Source organism: Centrocercus urophasianus, unplaced genomic scaffold (assembly GCF_019232065.1).
Source record: "Centrocercus urophasianus isolate 14NV4802_14NV808 unplaced genomic scaffold, USGS_Curo_1.0 seq_13, whole genome shotgun sequence".
Lineage (NCBI taxonomy): Eukaryota > Metazoa > Chordata > Aves > Galliformes > Phasianidae > Centrocercus > Centrocercus urophasianus.
The window spans coordinates 10,557,806-10,575,990 of record NW_024884475.1 but is presented as its reverse complement, the minus strand read 5'-3'; the positions used below and the strand labels follow the sequence as shown (position 1 = coordinate 10,575,990).

Sequence of the window (18,185 nt, the reverse complement as noted above, 5' to 3'; positions counted from 1 at the left end):
CGTGAGCCTTGAAGAAACAAGGACATAAAAATGTCGATGTTAACCCAGCGATAAGTGAGCAATAGACACAGAATCACGGCACGTCCCGAGTTGGAAGGACCTGCGGGGATCCAACCACTGGCCCCTGAAATCCAAGTCCTGTGTCAGAGATAGTGCACAGCCTGCTGTTAGGCTGCTGTCGTGCCTTCTAAACAAGTTCCTTGCCGGTGTTGCTTTGCAAGGCAGTGCGAATTTAGAAGAACATGACTTGACTTCTTTCTGATCTTTGTTTTGTTCTAAGACTTTGATTTTTAACTTTTTTTTTTTCCTTCTAAATTCCCAGTGAAGTGGCTAAAAAAGGCATTTTATTCTGCATTTTTTGGAAATTACATCAGGTTTGACTTCTTCCCTCAGCACGGTTGGATGATATGCTAAGTCAGAATGTACTTTAAAGCTCAGGTACTGTCAGAACACGCCTTCTGACTTGCCGTAACCAGAACTTCAGAATGCATGACCCTATGGACAGCCGTGCTGGGCTAGTCCCAAACCCCACCCATCACACAGAAGAATTTACTTAGGGGAAGGCTGTAGGCAGGGCTGATGGTTGTTGGTATTTCCCTGAAGTTGTGGTACTTGTAGTTTCCCGAGTTCCTTTGTCGATCTTTAATGATTTTTTTTTGTCTTCCTTGAACTTGCATGTAAACCTCTAGTGCCCATCAGTTGCTGTGTGAGGAGTTCTGCAGTATCCACTGCATGAATAGTTGTGTCCTTATGCTGCTTTTGAGCCTGGCTACAACTCTGTCTTTATTTGGTGCCCCATTGCTCTTTTGTTGGCTAAGTTAATGAGTAAGTGATCCCTGCCTTCCTCTTGCTTGCTCCGTGTGACCTCTGTTGTTGTCTTCTGTCTCTCTTTCTCTGGTTATCTCTCTTCTGGGATATTAATGTTGATGAGATCACCATTCCTGTAAGGCGTGAGATTTTAAAGACTTCACAAATGTCAATTTTACGTAAACGTATTACCAAATCATGGGGCTTATGGATGTTGTGCGGACAAAAGTGCTTTTTCTTCTTCAGTAGTTTATTAAGCTAATAAGACTTTATTGCCATGTTTATTATGGTGATAATATTACATTCATAAATAATTTATGGAAAGAAGTTTGTGTTGCAGAAATGACGCTGTGGATGTTTGACATCAGTTGTCAGTTTTTGCACTTAGCTGCAAAGCAGCTGAAATAAAGAATATAAATATCTGTATAACCTTAACGGGAATCCTCCTTCAGCCTGGTGCATAGGGAATTGAGGAGTCTTCATGTATGTATTTGACAACCGATCATATCTCAAGCTCTCACTCAGAGCCCTTGATGGTGTACTTCAAAGCTTCCCACAGTTTCGCTGAACTGTGTGAAACCTTTGTAGTTTGTTATTGCACAATTTGCTCCAGCGAGCTGTGGCTGTTACATACTTCTGTGTTTGCTATTTGTCCCTTTAAAGGGTCTCTTCCTGTAAAATTTCCTCCTTAAAATCTTATCTACTCAAATCAATATAGCTTCTCTACCCTGCATGGAAATTAATTTTCCCTTCACTCTGAACTCTCTTTTACAGAATTGTTCTGCCTCTTGGGCTCTTCCCAAGGCTGCTGGAGTGCTTGCTGTTTGTGAGCTCAATTGAGAAGAGCTGTGCAGATAAGGCAGGAGGTATCTGCACTTAGCAGTCACTGAGCAGAAGTGAAGGCAGTGGGGGAATTGATTATGGAAACACCATGGCTGATTGTATTTCTGAACCTTATTTTCTAGACCAATTAATAATTGCAATAAAGCAAATACCTGCACCTTTGCTTTTAATGATCCAAGGAATGGAACACCTCCCCTATGAGGACAGTCTGAGAGCTTGGATTGCTCATCCTTGAGAAGAGATGGCTCTGGGGAGACCTGATAGCAGCCTTTCAGTATCTGAAGGGGGGGGGGGGGTATAAAAGAGAAGGAGACAGACTCTTTAGCAGACTCTTTAGCAGAGTCTGTGGTGATAGAACAAGAGGAAAGGGTTTCAGACTAAAAGAGGGGAGATTTAGATTAGATATAATGAAGATGTTCTTTGCAGTCAGCATCAGGGCACTGGCACATCCTTCTGAGAGAAGTGGTGGATGCCCCATCCTTGGAGACCGTCAAGGTCAGGCTGGAAAGGGAGGAAAGGAGCTGAACTAGATCGCCTTTAAGAGTCCCTTCTAACTCGGACAAATCTGTGTATGGAATCTGAGACTGTATTCCATAGCTTGTGTACACGGCTTTGAGAAATGTTGGGACTGGATAAGCTCTTGATATCAAGAGCAGCATAACGTGTATGAAGGGGTGGGTGAGAATGGGAAAGAGAAAACAAACTTAGTTTAGAAAAATAAGTGAAACCAAGCAAAAAGATCTAAGCAGGAGATTCAGATGTATGCAGTTATAATTATACCTAATACCTCAACTGTCGTATTTGTGCACTTTGACTATCACAGTTGACTTCAAGAGGTAGAATAGTTTGTCTGTATTCAGGTAGAATAGTTTGTCTGTATTCAGGAAATGTTATTTAGCGTTTGTTTTTTTTTGTTTGTTGCCCTTTGCAGTTTTAATTCTCTGAACAGAGATGTTCATAATTATGTGATTTATATGCTAGCTATCTGAGGGCATGGCTTCTTAAAACTGGAGAGGATGTAAACTTTTCAAACCATGGTAATGAGGAGAAAAAAATGTTGCTATAGCAACTCCATAAGAAAAGTGCACATCTTCACAAGCTTTTTAATCCCAACAGTAAATTTGAAATTTCACCTCTCCAAAGGATTCAGTAATTGATGCATTGATTGCTTTGAAGGGGTAATACAAAAGAAAGCTCTGGAAATATCTAAGGGGTGGGATAGCTGGAGAAGTTCTACATACTTATACTTCTTCTTACGTGTGGAATTAGATTGGAATGATGGATCACACAGCAAATAGCATTTTTGTAGTTGAATTAAGGAGTTGGTGTAACCTATGAATTATATTTGGATTCAGGAGCTGTTCACATGTCTAAAAGATTATGGAAAAAAAAAAATCTTTACACTTTGGGGAAACTGAATATGTTTGAAATGTTTTCTATCGCTTACTGCCCGCCTGTATCTCAGTTCCAAAGGAAGTGGATGGGCTCAGGTCTAACAACAGCCACACATCAAACCCTGGTGTTGGGCAGGAGCGCCTCCAGCCATGGGTTTGGAACTGCTTGGAGGAACCACTGCTAAAGAGTTGATTGTTGAATGGGGAAGAGCCTCCTGGTAGACAACTGGCACCTTTCCTTAAGTGCTGTGCTGCAGAGAGAGCAGGAGACCTGGCTTTAGGAGCTGGAGAGAATCTATTTAGAAAGAACCATTTGCACCATGGGAGGAGAATTCTTCGCTGCTTCACACTTAGCACGGAAAGCGTTATAGAGTGAAGAAACTGAAGCAATATGTGCATATTTCTCCTGCCAGCTGCTGTAATTACATTGCAAATGAAGCACTGGCTGGTTCGCTGCCCTGCTGGCAGCCCCTGGGTGATGTGTATTGCGAACAGGAGGGCTGGTGGTCCCTGTGCACAGTAAATATATTGCATGAGAGTATTGGTCTTGCTGTACGTGCACTGGTGATAGGAATATCTTCTTAGCTATTCAGGTTCTGCATCTCTTGCTTAATGCAGTGCTCATATATTGTGGATTGCATTTGAGTGACAAATTTATTGTAAGTTCTGTGGTTGCCAGAAGAAAGCCAAGAAATTCTATTTAAACCAACACTATAATTTTGATGTAAGTTGTAAAGCATGTGGAAACAATCTTTATAGCTCCTTTACATCAGTAAATATGCATATATGACTATATAGAAATCTCAATCTCAAATCTTTGCATTACTCTTGATGTGGAATATTACACTGCTGCAGTTTTTGTAGCACGTAACTCTCAGGAGGTGGGCACGAGGCAACCACTGGTACACTGCTTAGGAAAATCTTCTCATGCTAGACATTTCTGGAAGCCTGAATTACATTGCCTTTGTCCTGCTCGTTCAAGCAGGGGGGAAGGGGCATTAGTAATCTGTGAGGGAAGACAAATCACTTCTTAATTACGGAGCTTAATTGATGACAGTACAGAGTGTAATTAAAATAAATATATATATATTCCTCCCTGCAAACTCATAATCTTTTCTTTCTTTTTAAGCAGTTACCACGTGGCCCAATACACCTGATGGAAACGTATCCAACTCCTTGAATGGTTTCAGCTTGATGGGTGTTCTGAACACAAGAGCCGGCGGCAGCATCCATGGTCTTCAGAACTTGAAGTCCCCGAGATCTCTCTCATTGCCTGAGTATGGGCCGGGTCAGCACTCAGGTGCTATAGAAGATTGTCATAGCCTTAAATCAGTGGATTCTGGCATCCCAATCCTAGAAGTAGGAAATCCAGAGCCCGTTCACTGCAATGTGCTAACTGCGAAGAGGAAGCAGTCAGAACCTGAAATTGTGCCTGACAGAACTTTCCAGAGCGCGTGCACACTGCCGTCCTGCGTGCCTGCACGCCCTCTGGCTTCTGAGCACGACCACGCAGTGCGAAAATCCTCTACTTTTCCAAGAACTGGGTACGACACTGTCAAGCTTTACAGTCCGACTTCAAAAACTCTGAACCGAAGTGATGATATCTCTGTCTGTAGTGTTTCTAGTCTCAGCACAGAACTGTCAACAACTTTGTCAGTCAGCAACGAGGACATTTTGGACTTTGTGGTCACAAGCAGTTCAAGTGCAATTGTGACTCTGGAGACTGATGAAGCACACTTCTCAGATGTCACCCTGAGTTCTACTAAGGAGAGCGGTGATCAAAGTCAGCAGGACTGTTGTCAAGAGGCTGACGTGGACAGTAAACGAAAAATATTGGGACCTTTTACCAACTTCCTTGCCAGGTAACATTTGTGTTACATAAATTTTTAACAGTGAGAGTAAATGAGACCATAGGAGAGCTTTCTGGTACACTGCTTAGGATTTTACTTCAAAAGTGATAATAGCTTGCTGTTTTAAGTTTGTGTTGTGAACATAATTGGTCTGTTGTGAATAAGTAAGCCAATATTGCTTGCTAAGGCTTTGAGTCCTTTATTATCTTTAGGATGTATGAAAGCGTCTTACGTTTCTCTAAAAGGTTCCTTCTGCATTACAGAAAAAGGAGTTCTGAGCTAAGGTTTCCTTCCTGTGAGCACAGCTTTGCTTCTAGGCTTCTCCAGTGGTACTTCTTGTATTTTGGCCAAGATCCGTAATCTTGTGGCTCATAACAGATGTGTATTGGTGGGATGTGTACCTATATGGAAGGGTTTTGGCAGCTGGGTGGTCAAGTAGTCATGGAGCATTTTTATTGATGGCTATGAGCATATGGGGTTTAAACAAACACTAGCATGACTGCGGTGATGTTTCCCAGTGATATGTTCCCTCAATGATACTGTGTTAATGCTTTGTTCCTTTCAGTTTGCTGTGGAGTGGGAATCCCTGATGTGGAAATTTGGCATTCAGCTGTTGAAATAAAATCATTTGTCTCTCAGTGCATTTACATCTTCTACACCTCTTCTGACTGTGGCTTTCAAACGAATGATAAAGTGTTCTAAATGTAGATTTTCATTTGGTAAATGAAAGTGGTGGATAAGGGACAGGGTTATTCAATTTTTTTTTCATTTAAGGCCTCGCTAATGCCTCTTATTTTTAGAACATAATGTCTGAGGTGTGTTGTATTTTGAAAGAATGGTTCTAGAAGCAAGCTTCAGACTTTAAGCAGTGTTTGCTGAGTCTAGCCTATTTTGAGAACTGTTACTTCAGTTTATCGTATTTTCTTAACATAAACTTTTTTCTTCAAGAGATGAATAGGCAATAAAGCGCTTAAAGGCTTGGCAAACGTCGTTCCTTAGAAGGCTGTGTTAATTGCAGAGCTCAAGAGAAGCAGTTCCTTTACATTCACTCAACTCGCTGAAGCTGTCATGGGTTTTTATTCTTAGGTTAAAGTGACGGTAGAGTACCAAGCGTTGAACTCTCCTTATCGCTTCTGTTTGAGGTGCTAAAGCTTTTGTGGATCCCTATTTGTTGCCATGGAGCCAGACTCAGTTCTGAAGCAAGAGGGCTTCAGCACTTCAGAGCCTGAACTCGTGTTACTCTTCTGTCGCGCAGCTGCTGGCTCAAACGAATGGTGTGCCTGAGCCCGGAGGGAGCACAGGGAACGGCCCCATTTAGGCGCTGCTGGGAGGAGGAGGATGTTTTACCACTTCTCAACTTTTCCCATCTAACAAAGGAATACCGTCTGTCCGATTCTGTTCTGTTGTAGTCTCTCACGGTTTTGCCTGTGTTACTGAAGCGGTGGTGCTAGACTGAGCCTTTTAACCTGAATGTTTTCAGGTACATCGCATTTCAGAGTGCGAGGGACAGCCTTTATTGCCTTTCAAATGGGGAGCAGGTCGCCTTGGCCACCAGGTGATGTCACCAGGAGAATATGAGGATCTAGTTAGAACTAGGTTAGCAGCCGTGAAGTTCCAGCTGCTGTTTGTAACCTGACCTTTAATATCCTTCCCCCTAACACCTGCATTCTGCTCTGTTTTGAAAACAAAAAGAGCTGCTGGCTGGCTGTGCTTGCACTCCATGTACCTGTATTCTGTGCATGCATTCTCTTACGCCACGCAGACTGGCAGCGTTTCACTGGTATCTGACCAGCATGAAGCTTCTGAACATCCTTCTGTCCCACAGAGGATACTACACAACTTACACTGTTGACCTTGTTGAGGATTAGAAGATTGCTGGTATGTGCTGCTGTCCCTGTAGTTGTGCTTGCATCCTCTAATGATCCCATGCAGTTGCTGTTTCCCTGGAGTTCCCATGGCCTTGATTATACTCCTCACATTCCTGGGCCGAACAAACACTTTGGTAAATGAACTCAGCCCCACAGTGTTTTGTCTGAAAGGAGCTGGCCACCAGCAGGCCTCCCACAGCTGACCCTGAGCTGCATGCCAGGCTTTGTGCAGTGCTGGAAGAGGAGGAGGCGTTTGGAGTAATATCGTTAGAGAGCAGTTTGCTGAGAAAGGGGCTGCTGAGAGCACTTGGTAAAAAAATGCTGCAGTCGCAGGTATAAAGTCCCATGTTTTTAGCACTTTATGATGAAAGGATTTTCCCTTGTGATTCATGCAGGTCAAATATAGAAAGCTTCCCTTTCAAAAGGGTGGTAGGAGAAAACCAGACTGTTTGGTCACCATACACATACATGTAATGTGAAAGAGCTGGCACAGGAGGTTTGGGTATGGCCCTTCTGCTTTCAGCAGCCAGATGGTGAGGCACGATGGAAGAGGAGTTCCAGCCTTCCTCTGCTGGTTTAGGTCATTGAGGATCTTCTGGGTGATGAGGTGCACGTCTGAACTGTAGTGAGCTGTGATGAAGCTTAGCTTTTGCTCAAGTTGTTGACGTTTGGTAAAAGGAGGGATCTCACTGCTTGAAGCAGCAGCAGTACTTGTATTGGACCCTGTCATTTGAAAATGTGTTAGTTTCTGAGCTTGTTAAGACTGAATTTGTACTGGGTATGTCAGTTAAAATTTATTGCTGCCTGTAGACATTAGAGTGGCAAAAATTAGATGCCTCTGGTGCTTGGTCATATACATTGAAAGCTTAGGTATCAGTGAAGGTTAAATTTTCTATGAAGAAAATGCTTAGAGAAGCAGCTCTTTTGGAATGCAAACTGATTTCTTAGCATTCTGAAGATTTATTCTTCCCAGTGATGAGATCATGTGCATGCACGTGCAGTGCATAGGGGTGGTGTTCCCTATTAGTTCTGGCAGTACTTATCCTCTTATGAATTGTCGGTGTTCGCTTCAGGCTGCTGTCAAAGTTAAATCATAGCAGAGATGGAAGACAGGAGAACCTGGCTGGCTGGTTGCCTGTTGGACCTGGCACCTTCAAAGCACTTGGGAATGGAGTGCTTCTGCTCTACTGTTGTAAGCACGGAGGGTGAAGAAATCTCCTGGGCTTCTGCTGGGACTCAGTTACTGTCTCTTCTGCAGTAACAGGTTTTGAAAAGTCCAGTGGTTTCCTCAGGCTGTTACATGCCTCCTTGGGTGTGACAGGAAGATCCAAAGTGAGAAAAAGAGGTGGCTTTCTGCTTTGCTACACAGCTTTCTTCTTGAAAGAGCTTAAGGCATCACGTGGACCAGCTGTGTGTGCCAGTAGCTGTCATTAGGCTCCAGGTTAGTGCACAAGAAGGGATTATTGCTTTGGAAAGCAGCTGTAATGCTGACTACTGCAGAAGAAACCTGGCATCAGGTTGTTTTCGGGAGTTGTGCTATGAATGTTATGGATGTGTAGATGGATCAACTCTATAGGGCTGGGATTCTTTGCATAAAGCTTAAGTTTGAATTCATTTCCTTAGTTTGAATATATGTAGGTATTTGATTTGAGAAGTAGAGTTAAGAAATAATTGGCTGAGACTGAAGGTTCGGTGCCTTGGCAGTGCCTTTGCCCTGCTGACCTGCTGTAGTGTTGGTTAATGAATTCCACCTTTGTACTTTGCTTCTGTACTGTACTGCTGAAACAGGCTTTTAAAAGGCTCATTTTTAAACCGGCTTTGCTCAGAACCATTGTGATTTTACTGTTCCAGTTATGCTTTTTATTGTTCACTTCAGAGAGTGAGGATGAGGCTCTTCATGGTTACACGCAGAGGTTTTGCTGGGACTGCGCTTAGTTAAGTAATAAGCCATGAGGTTCCCATCCTTTTTAATGGCATATAGGAATCCTCACTCTTCACTTAATCCATTACCGTGAATATTCTCTTTTGTTCCTGGAATCTGGATCCTATTTTTTTCAGGCTGTACATAGAAGTTTTTGATCCCAATTTTCTAAGTAGCAAGATCTCAGGAAGCTTTTGTAGAGAATAGAGACTACACATAACAGTAAGGGCTTAAAGAGGAATGCTAGGTTTCAGTGCTTCCAAAGAACCTTTATTTCTGAGAGAAAATCTGGGGGTGGATTGACATCACATCCCCATACATAGAAGAACAAACCTGTGGCCTTATTTGTAGTAGAAGATGAAAAAAAGCTTACATTTCAGAGCTATAACTAGTGGTTTCAGTATTAACCTAAAACCATGTAACTTTTATGTCTCTCATAGACACGTGTGTGACTGGTCGCGTAATTGGGAGATTTCTGAACCCAAGGAGCTTTGTCCAGTGATGCCATAGATAAATCCTCTGTGTTGTTGAGTGTGATCTCTTCATAATGCCATTTCTTGTTTTTAATGAGAGCACAGCATTCTGTACTTATATAACTTGATGTTAAAAGAAAGGTATCACAGAATGGCCCAGGTTGGAAGGGGCTTCAAGGATCATGAATCTCCAACCCCCCTGCCACAGGCAGGGTCACCAACCTCCCCATTTTATACTAGACCAGGCTGCCCAGGGCCCCATCCAATCTGGCCTTGAACACCTCCAGGGACAGGGCATCCACAACCTCTCTGGGCAGCCTGTTCCAGCTCCTCACCACACTCTCTGTAAAGAACTTCTCCCTTACATCCAACCTAAATCTCCCCTCCCTCAACTTAAAACCATTTCCCCTTGTCCTGCAGTTATCCAACCTTTCAAAGAGTTGATTCCGCTCCTGTTTGCAGGCTCCCTTTAGGTACTGAAAGGCTGCAATGAGGTCACCCCACAGCCTTCTTTTCTCCAGGTTAAACAAGCCCAGCTCCCTCAGCCTGTCTTCACAAGGGAGGTGCTCCAGTCCCCTGATCATCTTTATGGCTCTCCTCTGGACCCTCTCCAACAGCTCCCTGTCTTTCTTGTACGGGGGGCTCTAGGCTTGGACACAGTACTCCAGATGGGGAAGGTAAAATAACAAGGATCTTTATAGTATTGATTGACCACTTTTCATCTTTCCAAAAAGGGAATTCCCTGGCCACAGAAGATAAGAGAAAGTATGAAAATAATTATAAGTGAATAATCTGAAATTTTAAACTTCAGAAACTCCTGAACATGTTTTGTGTTAAATAAAAGACTATTAAAGAGACGACAGGCTGTAGACTAGATTTTCTGAGACTCACTCATCTGCTGGAGGGAGCAGGGGAATTCAGTGGCAGCTTCGTTCCTGCCCCACAGCTTTGTTGGGGCATACTAACTGTTGTCTGAAAGGGCAGGGAGGAGATTTTTGGGAAGGAAGAAGGCAAACAGGTGCCTCAGGGTTCACAGTGTGGTTTTGGATGGCCCTTCCTTGAAAACCACCTTGCTTGAAACTCCCCTAATCTGTATTTACTGTAATCTCTCTGGAGAACAGAAGAGGTTTTTCCTGAAATTAACACTTCTTTTAGAAGCAAATCTTTCAGGGATGCAGAGTTGGAGTTCTGTGTTGATAATAACCTTTTCATTTGATAAAGTCTAACATGATGTGATACAGGTTTCAGAATTCCTATCCGCTGTTTTCCTGTATGAAACTAGGAACTTTGTCATGTGGCCTGTTCTCCACTAGGTGTTGAACTTAAACTGTCCTTGTAAATTTTAATCCATTTTTTTTCCTCTTCTGTGTACAGTAACATAACTTTAGAATTTCTGCTGTATTGTTTCTTCCTTTAATTGTGCTTTAAACCTGATTCGAGGTGCTGCTCTTCAGAATAAATGGAAGTTGCTATTGGAGGTAAAATCTTCTTTATTTAAATTCCTGTTTGCGAAAAACTTTCCAGTTATTCAGCAGCAAAACTGGAGAGGCTTGTTGAAACTACTTCATTATGGAAGTTAGGTGAAAATCTGCCCTGCAGCTCCGTGGTGATTGTTTTCTGTTTTCCCAGCTGTGGTGCAGTAAGCAAGGACTTAATGAGATCCAGTTACTATTTACAATAAAGTAATTTTTTTAGTGGCTGATGGCAAGAGTGACCAAAGTCTGACCCTAACTAGCGATCATGCTTTGTTAGCATGGGGAGCACTATGTGTTGCTTGTAACATCCAGCTACGATGGTTTTGTTTTTAATCCATTCCTTGTTCTTCCCCATGTGAGGCTGCCTTTCTGAAAGCTTGCCCTTGTTCTATTCTGTATGTTTGCTTTTGAATGGAAAGAATTATTTACATTTTGATAGTTGTATGTAAAAATGTCAGGTGAGTGAATCTGAACTCTGCTTTCGTTTTGATTGTCTTTGCGAGAGGTTGGTGAGTTAGATGGCCTTGGTATCTTAGGTTAATCTGCATGAAGTTTTCTCATGTTTCGTGTGCCAGAAGGAGCTGTGAGTGGTGGCATTGAGGAGCTTTGGGAAGGAGGAAGACCATCAGTGCAGTTGTTGCTGTGTGACACTATCTAATCAATGGAACAGTGAATGTTCAGCTGACTGTTTCCTCACTTCCTTATCCGTAATGTAAACTGTTCAAAGTTATCTTTAGTTCAGAAATCATAAAAACAAACCACAAAAACAACGTAGCAGGTTTCTGCGGTTGCTTGGACCTTAAGAAATTCCCTCAAAATAAACAGTTATTGTCTTCTCTCTCCTTGATTTTTGGCTACCATTACCAGTGCAATATAATCTGTGGGAAATTGGATTCCACATAAGATGTTTAAAAGCAGATGCTAAAAGGCTCCAAGAAGAAATGGTCTTTCAACAGAATTCTGTGTATGGTAGAACTAGTGTGCAGAGACTGCAGGCTCCCTGGAGCAGGGGTGGGGCAGGGGTGGGTGTTTTTAGGTCTTGCTCTGGTTAATGTATGTTCTGTTAAGTAAATTTAAGTTGAATTTGCTGCATGGCAAACAAAAAAAAAAGGAAGAAAGGAAAAAAAAAAAAAAAAGAGTTCTTATTCCTATACTGTTGTATAGGCATTAGCTACATTGTTGTTTTAAGCAGGTATCTATGGTGAGCATGGCTTTGTAGTCATTAAGGTAACTACTTTATAAGTTTTCAAGCCATACTGTTACGAAAAATAATTTTAAAATGGCCCAGCTGATGAGGAGTCACTCATGTCTCACCCTGACACTGGACAAAACAAACGCAAGAACTTGGTAGCAACCGTGAGTAAGACTGCATCTATGTACTTAGTGCTTGAGCTTCCCATCCTGAGCTGTAGCGTTTTGAGAACACGGAATCACAGAGCGGATCAGATCAGAAGGGGCTTCTGGAGCCATCTGGTGTGACCTCCAGTTCGGTGCAGGGCTGACTTCAGCTCTAGCCCGCGTTGCTCGGGGCCTTGTCTGGTCAGCTGTGGGCATATCCACGTGTAGAGATACCAGAACCTTTACAAGATGTTGTGATCTGTGATTGAGCTGCTGACACTCCAACTTTTCCTTTTATCCAGTTGGAATTTATCTTGCAGCAACTTGCTTCAGTGGCCGTGTGCATCTCTGGGGTGATCATCCAGCCCTAACAGCCACCTCTCTCAGCATCTCCACTTGTATATGCTTCAGCACCCAGCTGTTACAGGGATCATCTGATGGAATTCCTCCAGATTTTGATCTTTATTTTATTCCAGGGGCCCCAGACACAGGTAGTCTTACAGTTAAGTAGAACTTTTAATCATTTCTCTCTTGATCTGATAACAGATCCCAGTCTACAGTCAGACTGTACTGCTGGAGTTTTACTGCTGACTCAGGTTCAGCTTTTTGCTTGGAATGGTATTTCATATATTCATCTGGCATATGATTTGTGGAGCAGTGATGCTTTAGATCAGTGATGGCATCCTCTATCACTCTCTGGGAACAGAAGTTTGGGTTATTCTGATAACGTTAGAATAACTGGGAATTTTGCCAGCTAGTAAAGAACCAATATTTATAGTTGATTGAATCTAATATAATGAGCTTAGAACAAAAAGTTGTTTCTGTATGGGAGTCCTAACTGGCAGAAGCTCCTGTTTCTGAGAAGTCCACAGAGTTTGCATTCTAGATTAGCAGTGCACATCATCCACACACACAGTATTTCTTATTTTGCTACAACCGGTCTTTACTGCCAAACATGTGGGATTAGTCTTGCTTATCTTTTCATGTCTTTACACTTGAGTACAAGCAGCTCTGCTTCGTGCTCTTCTGAAATGAGGGGTGTCCTCTAAGAAAAAAAGGTAAACACAGTAGTTCTCTTGATTTTTAGTTTATTAAACCTTGATTTTTCTAATTTTTTTTTTCTTCTGGAATATACTGAAGAGTGCGCTGGTGTGTCTGTAGTTGGAAATTTAATCATAAAATTTGATATGGATTTGAAAGATGATTTGTCATCAGGGGAGTCTACTTCTAGACTGTCTGATTCTAATTCTGTTGGATTTTTTAATCCGTAAACCAAGCATTGTTCGTCCTTTGCCTTGCTCTGTGGTGATCTGTGAGATAGAATTCTGCAAACACTGCTTTTAGATCGGAGTTTGGACTCTTATTCAAAGCTGGGCTTTTAATGGTTGTCAAAGGTGCTTTTCCATGGCCAAAATACTTGGACATTTCTTGATTATGCTCTGTTCTGATACACGTATGTGTATTTGTGAAGTGTAGGTTGACTGAGAGGTGATCTGGGCTGGGTGTGATTCCCAAGTAGCATTTAGTTGAGTTCGTACTGTACCAGGAAAGATGGCTGGACACTTTTGCTCACTCTGCAACAAATATTTAGTACAATTTTTTTCATATACTTCTTGCTTCTTAGATGCTGTACATTGCTTAAAATTCCTTGTTTCAGTGTAAGTTTGTGGGTGCCTTGTGGAGTAACATTTATGTGGACATCTCTTCTACGCGGTGCTTGTGTGCAAAACAAAGGGGTTTTACCTGCTCATAAGAGCAGTATCTCCTTATGCTTCAGAAAGTTGGTTTTGCTTCTAGTTTCACTGCCTTTATGTAGGCTGAGGAGCTCAAGACCCGAGTGATCCCTTCACACTTAATTTGGAGATACAGGAAATTTCAGGATCGTCCTCCAGAAGCAGCTGAAGGAAATGTGATTTGCCTCTTAAGAGTACACACAAGTTTGATACTCACTTGAAATTACTTCTGAAGATAATTCTGTCATACAAAATCTGAACCTTCTGAGCTGTCTTCACAGCCCTTATCTTTCATCTGTTCTCTTCGTAAGGCTGGTAAGTTGGTAAGGCTTCGTAAGTCTTTCAGTTGTTAATTCATATGACAATTCTAATTATTTTGCCTTCTTAAGATAACCATCTTAACTGGAAGACTAATTAAAATGTGAATGGATGTCATGCATCTTGAGAGCAGCAAATGTTGTGTGTGTTTTTAACCCTCATAACAAAAATGTACATGCTGTTACAAATGAATTTTGGGTGAACATGTTCCATCAGTCTTATGTGTGGGTTGGGTCAGCATCTGCCTCTGGTTAGATCTGTCAAGCATGTTTCTTTACAGCAACTGTCTTTTTAAAAGTAACCAACTTTTTAAGCCATGACTGTGCTTTTTTAGTTAAAGATTGGACTTTCTGCTTTGGTTGTGATGCTGAAATTCATTTAGAAATACAAACTTGAAGCTGTGACATATGCTATATGGATAGGTTTGGCTTGCCTGCTGGTTGGTGTGATTCTAATATTTTTTGAATTACTTTCATTTGTTTGGGGCTTCAATGTGACCATGACATCACGGAAGGTGACAAAAATAATGGCAATATATGAATGTGTGATCTGTCTGTGTGGCAGTTATTCAGCAACCTTACCTCAGCAGTGCTTATAGAACCAGAGTGAAGTGGTTCTCAGGCTTTACTCAGAAATAAGCTTTTCCTGACACTGCTGAATACGGCTGTTAGTATTACCTTCCACTGCTCCCCTCAAAACAAGCAGTTGGGCAGCTCAGTGTGCAGTAGTGGTGCAGGCTGCGCGTGTTCATGGGAAGAATTTTGAGCCTCTTTTATCACACGGCGTTACGTGCATGTATGTAAGCACTCTGGCTCTGTAATTCAGTTCTCTCCAGTCAGGTAACTTTTTCTTATCTCCACAGCTCAATTAAACTAGTAGGTTAAACGTTTATTTGGTGCCAAATTGTGTTTTTGAGGCATGGTGCAAAAAGTCACTTTGTATTTGAAGTACTTAACTTCTGTGCTAAAATAAGCAGCTGCAGACATTTAGTGTGAAATAGTTCATGTGTTTGATGGAATGCAAATGAAACCCATGACACTTTAATGGTTCTACAGTAATGATACAGCAGACATAATGTATTGTGTCAGTGATTCCTGTTAATATCCCAGCTGTAAATCAGCATGATGTGCTCTAATGATTGTGAAGAAGGCAGTGAGACTGAGATAATCATCAGCACGTGATCTTTTCTTTCCAGGCATGCCAACCCTTTTTACATTTAAGATCTCAGATGAGCTTCGGTCTTAAAGCACTTGTAATTAAACTTTAGGATCTTTTACTAAAAGAGTTCTGAGTTTTCTGAGTGAAAAGTTCTATTTTTGCAAATAAAGAATTTTTGCTCCTTATTATGTTTTCCATTAAATGTCATCTCCTTAAACATGTCACCTCCAGAGCTCAGTTATTTGGTGAATTGTATTTACTCAGGGGTGAAGCTGTTCAGCAGTTTATTGGTTTGTTTCTTTTTCCGTTTTGTTCATATTTAATCTGATGGAGCTAAGTATGGGAGGGAAAAAAACCTTTTAGTGTTGTGGTAGCAGACAAATAAAAGCTTTTGCTGTGAACTACTTGCTTTTATATTTGTGTATGTATGTATATATGTACATATGCATAAAAATGGCAGACATTTCCTTCTGCTCAAGCAGTGGCTTCGTCAGGACCTTTTGGTGGATGTTCTGATTTGTTATAAAAGACCTGGTTGTAGTTCACAGTTCTACAGCTGACTGTGCCAGTTTTTGGCTTCTGATAGCCCTGTGTCTTTTGAAAGTTTGGATACTTCCTGGAGTGTGAGAAGAGTGCCGATACCAGCAAAGTAGCAGAATTTAGGAAGGGGGTGGAGAAAAAGAAGAAAAGGCAAAGTGAGTTGCTCTGTACAGGGTGGGAGTTGTATGTTGATCACACCAGGTCCTTTTGTTTCATTTTTTTATTAAATGAAAAGACTCAAGTGGAAATCACTGATGGTGCAGAGAGAAAGAGTTGCCTCGTGCCCTAGAACGTGCAACACAAGTCACACAGATGGAAAAAAACAGTGAGCTGAACAGCACAGTGCCATCTGCTAGATAAGACATAGGACAGATTAGGACTGCTGAACTGAATTCAAAGCAACTGCTTGAGATGGACTTTTCATTCTTAGTGTTACAGCAGCACTTCCAGCTGAGAGCTATTACACTTCATCATCCCAATTTGTCTTTATTTTGCTGTGAAGATGTATTGCAGCCTGCTGCCCTTCTTAAAATCCTTCACAATCTTTTTGTGTTACTGCCATCCTGACAAGCTGAGCTGAAAGCTTGTTTTTGCAAAAGAGGATTTGAATGTGCAGGGAAATGCCATGCAGGTGTGCCTCCCTGGGTGGCTCTCAGCTGTGCCTGGTGTTCTGCTTTGCTCTGCAGCTGGCTTGTAGTCATGAATTGAGTTTCTTGCTTCCTAAGTAACCTTATAGCAAGAACAACCAACCTCCCTTGCACTGTGAATCATATTTTTCTGGAGTGATTTGGGGGATGTTATTGCTGTCAAGTTTTCCTCCTTCCCTTTTTTAGATAGATCTTAGAAGTTACTGAACTTTTTTCTTTTAAAATTAACAAATAAAAGCACAAATCTCCCCCAAAAACTCATATCTGTCCCTTTTAAGTTTTATTTCCCTCGTAGTTGTCTCAAACAATCCTGTAAATTCATAATCTCTGTCTTTTGTATTTGAACTTGGGCTGGGTTAAAAAGATGCACACCTAACCTCTTTGAGGTACTAAACTCAAAGAAAACAAATTCTTACGTTGTCAAGGTCAAGGAATTGCTGAAGAAAAGAAAGCAAATCCAACTGAAATATCTTTCCTTGAAGTTGTTTTTATGATGGTCTCTTTTCCCAGCACTAGCAGTTATAGTGGCAGCACTATAGCTGAACTTGCTGATTAATGCTCTAATTAGCTCATACATCGTTAAGTAGCATTATAACTTTAATGATGAACTGCTGGAGAGCTCTGTAACTGAAATGAAGCACGTTAGTTGTAGAGAGGCATCCTATTTCTTATTTTCTCACAGGGGTTAGAGGGGAAGCTGTATACGTTGTAGAAGTGTACTTACTCTTGATACTTAGCTTAGACATCAGCTGTTACTGAATTGTGTGATTTCTGTACCTAGCCACCTTGCTCTTATCTTTCAATATGATAATCTGTTCCTGCTTTGGATTTCAAGGTGACTGTACCCTTGTGATACAGAAGCATGTGATCATTAGTGCAAATATAGACACATCTAAGGATAGCGGAGCACATTATTAACTTTAAAATACATTGCCATGTACCCTATGCTTGTGTCTCAATTATTTGCCTCCTATTAAACATTTTTCCTCTAATCCCAGCAGTTTGATCTCTGTTGGTGTCCTTACAGTACTGTTTGTGTTAGCTGAGCCAAGGTGACCTGAAAAAATAACTTGTTTTTGTGAGTGCCTTTCCTATTGTGGACTTGTATTCAGCACATTTGGAACGCTGATTTCCCAACCTGCCAGACTGAATGAATAAGAAACAGTCTGTCCTTGCTAGGGTTGGCCTGTTGGTTGTTAAAGCAGTGATTGTAAGTGAGGAAAAACAGTAGTGCTAGACTGGAAGCAGCTGTGATAGGAAGGTGCTACAGCTGTGTGCTTGTTGAAGAAATGAAAAAACCTTTGTTTTGGTGGAGTAGAGTTAATGTGTTTTCATTGCTGCTTTTAAGGTTATTCAGGAAAACAATCTCTTGTAAAAGCAGATCAAATACAGTAAAAGGCTACTGGGTCTGCAACCTTTTTGTGATTTTCTTGCCAGCAGTCTGCTGTAACAGGTGGGTATAGAACGTTCACATAGCACGAGATTTGTTTCTTAGTCTCGCTTTATAAGTCTCATAATGAGAGTTGTGGAGGGAGGCTGAAAAAGTAGACAACTTTCAGAAAGTCATAAAAAGCCTTCTTTATCTATTAAAGTGCTTCCTTAGCCAAGTCCATTGCCTAGTATGGTGGCAGTACTGCATAACATATCTCCTGAGGGTGAGAATCAGTCCCTGCCACCACAACAGCAACTAGGATGTGTGGTTGAGGGTGAATAAGGTTGACAAATTATCTATCCTATCTGTTGAAATTAGTTATCTCTTTTTTATTAATCAAACTTTTTCTTTTTCTTTTTCTTTTTTTTTTTTTTTTTTTTTTTTTTTT

At 41.4% G+C, this 18,185-nt stretch overlaps 1 protein-coding gene across 4 annotated transcripts in view; it reads left to right on the top strand.

Moving 5' to 3' along the window:
- Positions 1-18,185, top strand: part of TBC1D14 (TBC1 domain family member 14) — a 65,327-nt gene that overhangs the window by 1,082 nt on the left and 46,060 nt on the right. For 2 of the 4 annotated variants that reach the window (XM_042811497.1, XM_042811499.1), the window contains exon 2: positions 4,174-4,906. In XM_042811497.1, coding sequence (XP_042667431.1) covers positions 4,174-4,906 — 733 coding nt within the window. Of the gene's footprint in view, positions 1-4,173; positions 4,907-18,185 lie in introns of those variants that run through there. The other 2 variants (XM_042811498.1, XM_042811502.1) reach the window with 2 other exon arrangements.